Source organism: Lagenorhynchus albirostris, chromosome 17 (assembly GCF_949774975.1).
Source record: "Lagenorhynchus albirostris chromosome 17, mLagAlb1.1, whole genome shotgun sequence".
Taxonomy (NCBI): domain Eukaryota; kingdom Metazoa; phylum Chordata; class Mammalia; order Artiodactyla; family Delphinidae; genus Lagenorhynchus; species Lagenorhynchus albirostris.
In genome coordinates, this window is record NC_083111.1 from 3,052,413 (window position 1) to 3,067,368 (window position 14,956).

General features: G+C 41.6%; 1 protein-coding gene across 4 annotated transcripts in view; it reads right to left on the bottom strand.

Annotated features, from left to right (window-relative positions):
- Positions 1–1,052: 1,052 nt before the first annotated feature.
- Positions 1,053–14,956, bottom strand: part of ATP6V1H (ATPase H+ transporting V1 subunit H) — a 63,782-nt gene continuing 49,878 nt past the window's right edge. For all 4 annotated transcript variants that reach the window (XM_060127836.1, XM_060127835.1, XM_060127834.1 and 1 more), the window contains 2 exons: positions 14,351–14,464; positions 1,053–1,521 (listed from right to left, as the gene is read on the bottom strand). In XM_060127836.1, the coding sequence (XP_059983819.1) occupies positions 1,461–1,521; positions 14,351–14,464 (175 nt within the window). In that variant the 3' untranslated portion in view covers positions 1,053–1,460. The remainder of the gene's footprint in view (positions 1,522–14,350; positions 14,465–14,956) is intronic.

Sequence of the window (14,956 nt, forward strand, 5' to 3'; positions counted from 1 at the left end):
CACCAGGACGACTGTCTACTTTGTAACTACAGGGCTATGCAAAATGAAACTAAAATCAGAAAGTACGACATCAGAGAATCAACGTGTTCTTATGAAATTCAGAAGATTTCACTGTCTCTGGTTACCAGAACTTCTAGAAATTGAGTGTCTTAAGAAACTAATAACTTTGCAGACCATTAATACCTTAACATGAAAACTGATCCTTTGCTAATGCAGAATCTATAATTCCACTGGCTAGTATTCTTCCATGTTTAAGAAGTAAAAATGTCTGGGTCTAACCAGTTTTAAAAATTTAGAACTTTCAGTCAAGAAAAAAATTGGTTTGATCGGACTACCTATTTTCTTGGAAAATAGGAAATCAACTCTAAGAAAAATCACTGAGTCACGTGAACCCACCGACGACCATTATTTCAACTAACTCTTCCCACAAGATCTCTACGTTGAAAATGAGACACTCCTTCATCCTTAAACAGGAGATGGATCCTATGAGTGTCTCTCTGTAGAAGAAAAACTTACCAAATAAACTGTCTATTAGCCTTACAACCTTTACTCAACAACTCAACATTCAGAGAACTGCTAGGAATGAAAAGTGAAAATAAAATGAAAATGAATGAAAAATGAGACTCAGAGAGACCAGGCCATAAGGTTAGAAACAAAAGGCTCAGATCTGGGGGACGTGAACATACAGGCCATGGATGTCCCGCTGAAGGCCTGGCATTCCAGAATAAGGGGCTGGGGCTGGGGCTGGGGGTGGGATAAAATATCTACTGGCAACATTTAAACCAAAGCGTATTAAAAGAAAATAGACTTGAGGTACCAAAATCCAAGAATAAAAGTACAGGAAATCAATGAAAATAATTTAAAGCTAAAATTCTTCACTGTGCTTCATAAGCAAATCTTCTAGACCACAGCATCACGTCGAGTTAATTTAACATTTTAAAGTTAAATTTTAAAGTCTCTGAGTATTAGCAGAGGATTGCCGCGGTGTGTATGTGTGGATGGACGGACGGATGGATGTGGATGGATGGACGGATGGAAGACAGAGATACATATAATTTCAAAACATTTATTTACCATTCACTATTTTGCAAATACAATTCTCCCAATTTGGCTGGGACAAGAGGTATTTGTGTTAAAGGCCAAGTCAGGAACAAGGAAAGACAAAAACATATTTGGAGTGAGAATCCTTTAATAATTCTATATTCATTCCCAGAGAACAATAAATATAGAAATTACAAGCAGTATATGTAACAGTAATGTTTTCCTTAGATACAGAGAGCACCTACTTTAATACAAAGTAACGGGCAAACACTCGTGTTGAAATCAGCACTGGGGAAAGCTACACAACAAGAAAATGACACGTAAAATGAGAAATTATTTGTTCTAATCACTGAGACTCACACTCCAGGTCTTCTGCCCCAGGCGAAGGGGCGCTGGAGACCCCGCGGCTGAGCGCCCGTTCAGCTCCGGGCAGCTGCAGTCTGCGGTTGCTCAGACTGGAGCTGTTTACCAAGATATTCCCTGAAACACAGGAAGGAGATAGCAAGGGAGATTAGAACTGACACAACAAAGAATCTCTTTCAAAACTGAAGGACAATATACACTGTCGTCTATGCTTACTTTAACATCTAAAAACTAATAAAATAGCCCCAGAAAACTAATCTTGTCCAAATTTCAAAAGTACCTGTACTGTATGAATTTTAAACACTCCATGAACCACAGACAAACAAGGCATGACACACACAAACAAGTAATTCTGCATCCGATCACCGGCAACGCCTGCTTTCCTGTTTAGAGAGTTGTGTCTGCTGCCACCACTTCTGCAATCTAACAAGTTCAAAATCAACGTACGTATGATTCCAAGTAAGTGGCCTGATACCTGAGAAACACATTTCCTGACGTTAGAAAGTACAAGTGTTTATCTCTAAGGATTTACACAAGAGCACATGAAAACAATCACTGAAAATAACATCCAGAATCACGACACTTAATCAGAGCTACGAGTTACCCAGCACTTACTCTGCACTGGCAGAGTCTGAAACCTTCACCAAGATGGTCCTACTGAATCCACAGAACCATCACCAGAGCCGAGAAGCAGTATTCTCATTTTACAGACGGGGCAACTGCGGCTTAGAGCAGTGGTCTCCAAACGTTTTAGGTGACGTTCTACTTCAGAAAATTATTTGAATGGTCTGTGTATACTTCACTCTAAATTGCATACAGATACCACTGTTGATTCCAGGACAGAAAACAATCTTTTCCCTATTTTCCTATGAAGGATTTGCCTAAACTTTCGTTTTTGAACTACCTAATAAGGACCAGAAAAAGAGATCTTTTAAGAATATTTAAAAGATCCCCTCCTATAAAAAGGGAAAAGCTTGAGTTTTGGAATAGGGACTGGGTTTACATTCCGGAGCCTGGCTAAGCTGCCCAGAGCTCACGCTGTGAACCACCAGGTGGATCAGTCCCTTAGGGCTGTGGTTCATCTCCCATGCCAGGACAAAACTGATACTCAGGGGACAACAGTGAATACCGGGACGTGGGGAAGATAACTGATTTCCTCACATAAGAGGCGTTGCTGAAGTAGGGTCACAGCAGGAGGATTAAAACAGAGGGAAGAAGAGTTTTTCCAGCGGAGAATTTAAAAACACACCCAGGGGGATTCTGTGGCGGTGCACTGGTTAAGACACCACCTTCCAATGCAGGGGACGCAGGTTTGATCCCTGGTCGGGGAGCTAAGATCCCACCTGCCTCTCGGCCAAAAAACCAAAACATAAAACAGAAGCAATATTGTAACAAATTCAATAAAGACTTTAAAAATGGTCCACATTAAAAAAAATTTTTCTTTAAACAAAAAATTAAAAAAAGCACGCCCAGCCATAGCTTCCTCCCCAATGTCTTCTGTTCTTGTTTTCCTGGTCAAAGGTCTTTATTACAGATAAATAATAATGCTCCATCCACTACACTCTCATTTTTTCCCTGCATACAAGGTGGCCTCGGGCCATTCCCTTCCTCACAACCTTACTGCTCGGTGAGTACAAAAACCAGGGCCCCCTTTCCTTGTCTGCTAAGTAGGGTTTATGCAAGCTAGGATTTAAGCGAAGGACAAGAACACACACAGATGTAAAGGGTTCAACTAAAAACCCGCACATCAAGAATCCCAGATGGAACTCTGCGAGCCCTACTTGAGGTAGGTCACAGGATACCAAGTCTACTGGGAGAAGAGCCCAGATGGGCCCCGCGGACAGAAGAATCAAATTTCCTCCTCAGGCTTTCCTGAAATTGTCGTTTGCTACGGCATGTGGGTTGTTAAATTCAGAGGGAGCCGAACCAAGGCGCAACTGAAAAAGATCCTGTCCTACAGAGAGAGGACCCAGCCCGCGCGAAGCTTTGGAGAAAATCTACTCCTGGGTTCGGCTCGTAAAGGGTTGTGGTCTGCTGTCCTGACATCAAATGTGGTCAATTAGAACATTCCCGAGATTCACCCAAGCTGCCTCTGAGTCCTGTGTGACCCCAGGCACAGGGCAGTCCGGACACCAGCAGCCTGGGGCTGGGAACACACAAAGGCGGCTACGTCTGCCCTTTGTTACCGGCCACCGTGGAAACCTGAGTACAGGTGTGCCCACCCTTATCCTCTCACCTCTGCAGCATCCTGGGAGTGGGCATTCTCATCTCCATCGACAGGGGAGGGAAAGCTGCAATCACCTGCTCAGGAGCAAAGCGGGCAGGTGCACGGGCCGGGGCTCAGGTCCACTCCTCTCTCTACTGTGAGGCTGCGCGGCCTCCAAAAAGAGGCCAGAAAGGTGCAGAAAGCAGACACTGCGCCTATCTTTATAGTAGGAAATAATAACAGGTGTGAATAATTTCTTCAGGTTAAGGTTACGTCACTGTCAGGCAAGAAGAAAAGTGACTATGGACTTTTCTTCAGGGGATGACGATGCACCTCTAATAGGACGCCAGAAGAGCTACTGAAGTGAGTTAATCTGAGTATTGAGTCAGCCTCGCCAAACACGAAGATCAATACAGTAAAAATTCAACGCATAATTCACTCAAAGGGTATCCGATTTGTACCAGCAATCTACAGGAGCTGGACATTAATTCTTTGCTTCTACTACCTAAGAAGCAAAATTTGAGAAGTGTAATATTCTCTTCTCTTTAAACTTCATCCATGACTTTGTAGGGGAACAGAATTTGCTACCCAATACGTGTCTCTTCAACATGAGGATTATTTTAGGCTGATTATTTTTTAAAAAAATGAAAGCCTTGGCAAGTTCGCTTCTTACCTGCCCCTTAACTGCCTAAAGAACTCAGACAAAGGCCCTGGTCCAGGAAGGGCACTGTCACCGGAGATCTACAAAGAACATCGGTCGGCGCTGGGAGGAGCTGCACAGGGCCGGGAGACCAGAGTCCTCTGTGTGTCCCACTGTCCCTGGGGGCCCAGCAAGCATCTGTCACCAAACATCTGCTTTCCCACCTCCGTGTGAACTGCCTTCTCCCCGCTGAAGTCCCCCCCCCGCACCCCTTCTCCTCTCTCAGATGCCATATAGTTTAAAGCTGAGTTATTCCTCCAGCTTTTATCATGATTCTGAGTATTACACACAAAGCACATTTTGTTTTTATGAACCGATTTTCCTATGTAAACCACGAACCACGTAAAAATCACAGTGCTCCAAGGTCATCTGGATTTTCTCCTGTTTTCTTCTAGGAGTTCTGTGTTTTACATTTAGGTTCACGATCCATTCTGAGTTAGCTTTTGTGGATGTCCAGTTGTTCCAGCACCATTTGTTGAAGAGACTACCTTTGCTCCCCTGTATTGCCTTCACTCCTTTGGCAAAGATCAGTTGACTATACTTATGGGGCCCTATTTCTGGGCTCTCTGTCCTGTTCCATCGATCCATTTGTCTACTCTTTCACCCACACCCCCACTATCTTGATTACTTAGCTTTATAATAAGTCTTCAAGTCAGGTGGTGTCAGTTTTCCAACTTTGTTCTTCTCCTTCAATATTGTGTTGGCTATGCTGTGTCTTTTGCTTCTCCATACAAACTTTAGTATCAGATTGTCGATGTCCAAAAAATAACTTGCTGGGATTTTGATTGGGATTGCATTAAATTTGTATCAATAGATCAAGTTGAGAACTAACATCTTGAAAATACTGAATCTTCCTATCCATGAACATGGAATCTCTCTCCATTTACTTAATTCTTCCATGATTTCATTCATAGAGTTTAAAAGTTTTCCTCATGTAGATCTTATACATATTTTGTTGAATTTATACCTAAATATTTCATTTTGGGGAAGTGCTAATGTAAATGGTATTGTGTTTTTAATTTCAAATTCCACCTGTTCATTGCTGGTATATAGGAAAGTGATTGACTTTTCTGTATTAATCTCATATCCTACAACCTTGCTGTAATCGCTTATTAGTTCCAGGACATTTGTTTGTTTTTGTCAAATCTTTAGGATTTTCTATGTACATGATCATGTCATCTGAAAGCAAAGGCAGTTTTATGTCCTCCTTCCCAATCTGTATACCATTTATTTTCTTTTCTTGTCTTAATGCGTTAGCTAGAACTTCCAGTACAAAGGAGTTGTGAGAGGGGATCATAGTATCCCTTTATTATCCTTTTACTTTCCATGGGATCTGTAGTGATGTTCCCTTTTTCATTTATGACACTAGTTAATTTGTGCCTTCTCCTTTTTCCTTAGTTAGTCTGGCTATAGGCTTATCAGTATCATTAAGTTTTTCAAAAAAACAGCTTTTGGTTTCCTTGATTTTCTCTACAGATGTCCTATCTTCAATTTCCTTGTTTTTTTATTCTTACTTCTTTTCTTCTGCTTACTTTAATTTGCTCTTTTCTTCTCATTTCCTAAGCTGGAAACTTAGATTACCGACTCTTGAGCTTTCTTCTTTTCTAATATATGCATTCGGTGCTATAAATTTCCCTCTAAGCACTGCTTGCACTGCATCTCACAAATTTTGAAAAGCTGTATTTTCATTGTCACTTAGTTCAAAATATTTTTAAATTTCTCTTGAGATTTCTTCTTTGACCTCTGTGTTATTTAGAAGTGTTGTTTAATCCCCACATATTTGGGGATTTTCCAGTTATCTTCCTGTTACTGATTTCTACTTTAATTCCACTGTGGTCTGAGAGCTGACACTGCATGATTCCTATTTTTTTTAATGTGTTAAGGTGGGTTTTATGGCCCAGAATGTCTTGGTGAATGTTCCATGTGAGCTTGAGAGAAATGTGTATTCTGCTGGTACTGGATGAGGTAGTCTATAGATGTCAATTCTATTCAGGTGATTGATGGTGTTGTTGACTTAACTGTGTCCTTATTGATTTTTTGCCTGCTGGATCTGTCCATTTCTGAAAGGGGGGGGCTGAAATCTTCAACTATGATAGAATTCATCTATTTCTCCTTACAGTTCTATCAGTTTCTGCCCCACATAGTTTGATGCGCTGTTGTTAGGCATATACATGTTAAGAATTATTATGTCCTTTTGGAGAACTAACCCCTTTATCTTTACAGAATGACCTTTCTTATCCCTGATAAACTTTCCTTACTTATAAGTCTGCTTTGTCTGAAAGCAATATAGCTACTTCTTCTTTCTTTTGATTAGTGTTAGCATGGTATATTTTTCTCCATTCATTTACTTCTAATCTATATGTGTCTTTATATTTAAAGTGGGTTTCTTATAGGCTACACATAGTTGGGTCATGCTTTTCGATCTGCTCTGATGATCTATCTTTTGCTTGGTGCAGTTAGACTACTGACAGAGTGATTACTTATACAGCTGGATTAATATGTACCATATTCATTTCTGTTTCCTATTTGTTGCCCTTTTTTTTTTGCTTTTTTTTTTTTTGCGGTACGCGGGCCTCTCACTGCTGTGGCCTCTCCCATTGTGGAGCACAGGCTCCGGACGCGCAGGCTCAGTGGCCATGGCCCACCGGCCCAGCCGCTCCGCGGCATGTGGGATCTTCCCGGACCGGGGCACGAACCCGTGTCCCCTGCATCGGCAGGCGGACTCTCAACCACTGCGCCACCAGGGAAGCCCTATCGCTCCTATTTTTGTCTTCCACTCTTTTTCTGCCTTTTGTGGTTTTAATTCAGCATTTTATATGATTCTACTTTCTCTCCTTTCCTACTCAGCACGTCAGTTATACTTCTTTTTTTACTTTTTTTAGTGGCTGCCCTAGAGTTTGCAATATATTAATTTACAATTAATCCATGTATACTTTCAAATAGCACTATACCACTTCACGGATAGTGTGAGTAGCTTGTAATAACCAAATAATCTTAATTCCTTCCTCCCGTCCCTTGAATCATTGCTGCCACTTATTTCACTTATATATAAACATACATAAGCAACGTGTATAAAATACATAAAAGTGTACATACTCAAGGATATTGTTGCTATTAGTTTTTTGAACAAACTTCTATGTTACATCAGTTAAGAATAAGAAAAATAGAAGTTTTTATTTTACCTTCAGTTGTTCCTTCTTTGATGCTCTTCCTTTCTTTATGTAGATCTGAGTTTCTGACCTCTGTTATTTTCCTTCTCTCTAAAGAACTTTTTTCATATTCCCTGTATGGTAGGTCTACTGGCAACAAACTCCCTCAATTTTTGTTTCTTTGAGGAAATCTTTATTCCTCCTTCACTTTTGAAGGATAACTTCACAGGGTACAGAACTTGGTGAGTTTTTTTCTCTCAACATGTTAAATATTTCACTCCACTCTCTTCTTGCTGACATGGTTTCTGAGAAGTCAGATGTAATTCTTACCTTTGTTCCTCTGTAGGTAAGGTGTTTTTTCCCCCTGGCTTCTTTCAGGATTTTTTTTTTTTCACCTTTGATTTTCTGTAATTTGAAAATTCCATGTCCAGGTGTAGTTTTTTTGGTGTTTATCCTGCTTGGTGTTCTCTGAGCTTTCTGGATCTGTGGTTTGGTGTCTGACATTAACTTGGGAAATCCTCAGTCATTACTCTTTCAAGTATTTCTTCTGTTCCTTTCTCTCTTTCTTTTTCTGGTATTCCCACCACATGTATTTTACCTCTTTTGTAGTTGTCCCATAGTCCTTGGATATTTTGTTCCGTTTTTTTAGTCTTTGTTCTCTCTGCTTCTCAGTTTTGGAGGTTTCTACTGATATATCCTCAAGCTCAGAGAGTCTTTCCTCATCCGTGTCCAGTCTAACTTACAAGTCCATCAAAGGCATTCTTCATTTCTTTTACAGTGTTTTTGAGCTCTAACATTTCTTTTCGGTTCTTTCTTAGGATTTCTATCTCTCTGCTTAACTTGCCCATCTGTTCTTGCTTGCTGCCTACTTTATCCACTAGAGTCCTCAGCATATTAATCCTAGTTGTTTAAAGTTCCCAGTCTGATCTTCCAACATTACTGCCATGGCTGGTTCTGATGCTTCCTATGTCTCTTCTTTTTTTTTTTTTTTTTTTTTTTTTTTTGCTTTTTGGTATGCCTCGTAGTATTTTCTTGATAGCTAGACATGGTGTGCTAGGTAAAAGAAACTGCTGTAAATGAACCTTATGTAACGTGGTGGTGAGGTGAGGGAGAGGAAGCTTTCTGGAGTCCTTTGATTGGGTCTCAGTCTTTCTTGAACCTGGGCCTCAGGATTGTGAACTTCATTAGTGCTCCTCAGGGTTTTTTCTACCCCTTCGGGTGAGACAGCATGATTAGAGACAGCTAGAGTTGGTTATTTCCCTTCCCCAGGTCAGTCAGACTCTGATGACATCCCAGCAGGCTGGGCTCTGGTTAACTAGTTTCCCCTGCGTGCAGGCCTTGTTAGAACGGAACAATAGTTAGAACTATTTCAGAATGGTTCCTTTCCCCTCCCCCTGCCAGAAGCCCAAGGGAATTTTTCTCAGATATTTATTGTGGGAACCTGGTCTGGCTTCTGGAGAGAAATCTCCCCATATGGTGGGGGCCCCCCATGACTGGATCCCCTGGAGTTTTTAATCCTCAGACTTGTGCACACTGAGCCCCCTGCAATTCACCAAGCACGGCCCAGCTCTCCTGCCAGGCACTGGTCCCCCGCTGGTCTCCACGTGTGAGTCCCGCTCAGGTAAGCCACAACTCCCTGTATTCACCCGCCTCTCCAGTCTCGTCCTACCTTCTCCCCTATGGATCCAAGAAGGATTGTTGATTTTTTCAGTCTGTTCAGCTATTTACCTGTTGTTGAGATGTAGTGGCAACTTCCAAACTCCTTACATGCATAACTGGAAACCAGAAGTCCCTCCGTTTCATTTTGAATGCTGGTTCCAGACCAGCAAGTAGTTACAACAAACAGCGATCTGCACAATGCAGAGTATGCCCCTAAATGACCACAGTATGTGCAAATCTGGTTAATGTAATGTGCTGTGTGGGAGAAATGTCTGTGCTGTTAGAAGGACTCTTAAGAAGACAGTATGCAATAAGCAAAGTCCACGTTTAGCGCTTCTTATAGACTCCTTTTTCTTTAATTATATTTAGAATGTAAGATTCTTACACGAGAATTCCTCCACTAAAAATATCATAAGAATAATGTGGAAAACTCCAGGTACCCAAAGAGAGACCACAATTTTCTAAATTAGTTTTGGAAAATGTTAAACCCAGAAATGTCATATGTTTATTTAAAATCACATGGAATGTTTTTTAACATGATTATTAATGCTAAAAAGTTAAAACTTACATAAGGGTTTTTTTCCTTCAATTCTGTTCATAAGTAACTGTTTTAATCACTGCATTTATGGCTACGTACTATTTACAGAACAACTAAAATATACTAAGCAGAGGTAAAGGTCCGAGAATAAAGTAGTATCACCCACACCCTCGGCTTGCTGCGTTCCTCTCTATTTACGCACACATGAAAGACCGAGAGAGGGTGACACTCTTATAACTTATTATTCTGTTTGAAAATAGGTTGAAAAAGAAGCTAGAAACAAGGAGAAAATTCTACAGGAAATCCTCTACCTACAAAATTCAGTGTTTCTTTCCTGAGGTCCTGAGCTGTCCACATGCACATATTGCTGCTTCTGAATTAGAGGCTGATGACATTAAAAATCATTCGGTAGGAGAAAAATGATGACATTTTTATGATGTTAAATTAAAAAGTATAAACTGAGGGTCTATATAAAAGTTCTCTAAAGTAAGCTGTCACTGTTTACATATTTTGCCAAATTTAAGAATATAAAAATCCAGCCCTGCTCAAAAGAACGAGGGACATACCAGGAACTGCACATGGGGACGGGAAGATCAGAGCCTGCACGTGCCACTTACAGAGCTGTGGATAGGACTGACCCGCTCGAGGCCCCCTGGACTGAGGAGACCCTGGTGTGTGCCCAATGCACACCCCAGCAACTCCATTCGGCCCCCCATGCCACCCACAGCAGTCAGGGTTACACGTAACCCACCCGTCATTCCACGTAAACACAGGTGTTAAGTGGAAGGGAGAAACTGTTCACGGAAATAATTCTGCAATCAGTCATAAAATCGTGAAAAAGAATTAAGTAACATTTTCACATGATATACAACTCCATGCTCCATGTTCTATAAATCAGGGATAAGTCCTTCTCTACATTATCAAGAAAAGTAATATTTAACTCCCTAGAGCAGAGTCTAAATCAAGACCCAGAGACAATGCAGTTCCATGATATTGTGAGTATCCAATATCCAATTTATACTTAAAATGTAATTTTTAACTTAAAACCAAAAGAAAATTCCCCTCAGTAAAAAAGAAATGTTAACTTTACTGTATCCAAAATTACGATTTCGTCTAATCAACAGAAACTGGTAAAAATGCAATGCCAAAAAATCTAAAAAGCATTTATGGTAGAAAAAGGTAAAAAAGTCAAGAGTGCGCTGGAAATCTGGAAACAGCCAGGGAGGGCCTCGGAGAAAAACAACAACAGAGAGAACGTGCAGAACTGTCAGGAAAAGCTGCTGCTGCCATTCAGACAGACTTCCATTCTACTTTTACCCATGGGTGTATTTTCATTATCTTGAACTAATTCATTTCACTGTATTGTACTAAAATATACCCTTTCTAAAATTTTGTTTTAATTAAATCAAAACAAACAAAATGTTGAGAGGAAACCAAGTCAACTGTGTTTTCAGGTTTTATTTGGTGTGAAACATCTTTCGGACACCAGTCCCACGGTTTAGGTTAAAAAGCCTCTATTTTAGGAAAGTAGAAAGGCAGACTTTACCAGCATGATTTACTAAAGGCAACTTGGTTACGTGCATAAAGATACTGATTCAAAATGCTTTTACATTTGGGGAAAACCCTGCTGAAGACTTCCTCCCCAGTGGCATTCTATCTGCTCTCACACTAATCTGATGGAGCATGAACTGCTATTACTTGAGCAATTTTCACTCTCTGGCACAGTGCCAGAGAAATGCGTGTGTCACAGCAAAAGACACAGGCCGCGTGTGAGTTCTAATCTGCATATGAAAATGCCTTTCTCAAAGAAAGCACAGGAAAACGCTGACACTAAGCTTCTCCATTCAAGGGGACTTATCCTAACTAAAACATTAAAGCTAAAATAGCTTGGTACATAACTAGAGAGGAGGGGGGAAAAGGATATTCTCTCATCAGCTAGTCAATGACAAAGAGCAAATAAACTAGTTTTTGGCTATAGAGACAATTTACCTTTCCTTTTGTAATCGTACATCAAAAAATTTACTGAGGCCAAATCAGATTCCTAAATTCAAGAAAAAGTTTTCAAATTTTAAATGTTTCATCTTTAATTCATGATCATTTGCACAATAAAAATTCTTAACCAAGAAACTTTCTCCACTGGCAAAGGGAAAACTCCCAGTCAACATCCTATTCCATACCCAGCTTTTTTTCCACATTGGAAATATACATTAAAAAAAAAGGGGGGGGGGCTTCCCTGATGGCGCAGTGGTTAAGAATCCGCCTGCCAATGCAGGGGACGTGGGTTCAAGCCCTGGTCCAGGAAGATCCCACATGCCATGGAGCAACTAAGCCCGTGCACCACGACTACTGAGCCTGCACTCTAGAGCCTGCGAGCCACAACTACTGAGCCTGTGAGCCACAGCTACTGAGCCTGCAAGCCACAACTACTGAGCCCACGTGCCACAACTACTGAAGCCCACATGCCTAGAGCCCGTGCTCTGCAACAAGAGAAGCCACTGCAATGAGAAGCCCGCGCACGGCAACAAAGAGTAGCCCCCACTCGCCGCAACAAGAGAAAGCCCACGCGCAGCAACTAAGACACAAGGCAGCCAAAAATTAATTAATTAAAAAAAAAACTAACAATAAATTCTTCAAGAGAAAGAACTATTAAAATGAAGTTGTTTTTTATTAACAAAAGAATTATGCTTCAACAGCCCTACTTTCAACAAAAGGGGAAAATAAAACTGTATTTAATGGAAACTTCAGGAAAATATCTGTCAATAAAAGCTCACTGATTGCAACAGCCTCCAACTCTATTAAATGCCAACATTCTGTAATCGAACTTCATGAAAGAAACAGAAACAAACCAAGAGAGAGAAAATTACTAAATAATTAATTTACGTTGAAAAATGTGGCTCAGGGTAAAGTAAAAGGAGGGAATCCAGTGGAGTATTCTCTAGTTTCCTGACAGACTTGAAAGATTTTTCTCTGCTAAATAGTAGATAAAAACCCATTTTTGAGTGCCCTCTGCCTTGAATCCCATTCTTCTTGCATAGACGATATGAAAAGAGTAAAAACATTTTCAGTCCCTCAAGCACCACGCGCACCAGCTCTGAAATCTATCCCTAGTCCATCTACTGCTTGGTACCAACTGTTACCATTCTAGTCCATGGCACGAGCCATCCCTACCCACGGCCACAATGAGAATCTATGAAACGGTCTTCCTGCTGCCACACTCACCCCCAACCATCCACTCTCCACAGAGGAGCCTGTGAGACATTTCAAAGTACAAATCAAATCCTGTCACTCCCCTGTTAAAACCTTTAACTATGACTTTCAACTCATCCAACAGAAGGACCCACCAGACCCTCCGTGATCAGATCCCGGCCACCTCGCCTCGCCCATCTCCTTTCCTTCTGGCCTCACCCACTCCTTCAACTTGCCCTCGAAGCGCAGCACTGCTGACAGTTCCCTGTGGTGGCGACTGGCGCAATGCAGGATGCTGAACAGCATCCCTGGCCTCGACCCACCAGCTGCCATTAGCACCACCTCCCAGACCCCAGCTGCCACATCCAAACATGTCTCCAGGCGTTGCTCTTAAAGAAGCCAAGCTCCCTCCTGCTTCCTGGTCCTTTCTCCTCCCGTTCCCTCCACCTGCAATCCAACCCCCAACACTGGAGGTGGGTGACTGGTTCCTTTCCATCACTGTCTCAGCCTGGCTGCTGGGACCACTCAGAAAGGCCATCTCTCATCACCCACTTCCATCACATCTGTCGCCTGGAGCCTAGCGTAACAGGGTACAAATTAAGTGCTCAAAGAGCACCTGCTGGAAGAATGCATAAATGTCAGTATTCATGAGAAAAGTACTTAAGTGGCAGGAGCCTAATATTTAATACATGATGTCACGGTGCAATCCTGGATCCTCTGCTATCCTGTATCTGCCTGCATCTTTCACACCTGAGCATTTGCATGTGCCATTAATCTGTCCTTTGGAACTATCAGTAGCATTACCGTCAGTTAGCGCATCTTTCCCAAAGATGGGGAATAGAGAGGCATCTGAGTGCAGAAGAGCGCGGAACAGCCAACCTACTGCTAAAACAGCCACGGCCGAGAGAGTCCAGGGGTGTCCGCTCACGGACACAGATAGTTCACCATTGTATCTAAGTAGTCACTCTAATTTATCTTGTTTTGAGTACAAAAAGGTCAATAATTTTGACTTAAAAAATAAAAGCAAGAGGAAAAACATGACTCTGGCTACTATTTCAAAGGCAAAAGGCTGTAACGGACGAAATGTGAGAGCTGAATCTTAACTGATCAATCAGCTTTTACTGTTTTCATGTGAACTGGTAAAAATCCATTCAGGTTAACCATACGCCGAAGAGTTAAACCCTGCAAAATTGTAGCGTCTCTAATCAGTAGTCGAGATGAATTCCATTCAACTCTCAAAAAACTTATTCACCTATGTCGTAATGGTCCTTTTAGTTACTTCTGGAGTTGTTTCTGATACTAGTACTTTGAATATACATTTCTTCAGAACATTAATGCAGCTGTTTTTTCTAAATTATCACATCACTGCTCTGAACGGCTAAAATGTAGTTCTAGGTATTAATCAAAATCACTGCTTTAAAAGCCACCACTCATCGGAGCCTTTCCACAAGAACTTCTGGACGGGAACATGAGGCCCAACAGAGCAGCAGCGGGTGGGCGGCACCTACCAGTTGTGCACCATGAGCTTCTGCACGGCCAGGAGGGCGTTGTAGCGCACCTGCTGGTCCTCGTGGTGCATGTGGTTCATCACCAGCTGCTTCCCGCCGAGCTGCTCGATGACCCTGGGGGCCAGAAGCCACGTGGTGAAGATGCTGCAGTTACTTTCAAATGCAAGCTGTTAGCAGAAAGGCCCAACTCCGAACTGCCCAGTGGTTTTACAAAGAAAAGTTTACCATACAGGTAAGTAAACCAACACACGTGTCTTTTTTAAAATATCATTTTCTCCAAATCACAGACTTGAAGTTTTTATATATTTTCTCTTGAATCCCTAGTGATAAATCCAACTGTTATTCTCATTTCCTAGTCTGGGCACATGTCATCAACCTGGACTGCTGCAGTAATCTAGATTACAGTGTTCTATAGGCAGTTGAGTAGTAACTTCTTTATCACCAGGATTTGTGGCTTGCTTAAAAACCAGTATACTGAATACCACCTTATGTCTGAAGTAACATCAGATCAATACTAAGCCCAGCAGCTGCCATGCTGTGAACCAGATACAGGCTCAGATGCAGACAGCAGAGAACACGAGGTTAAAAAGCACTCCGTAGGAGCCA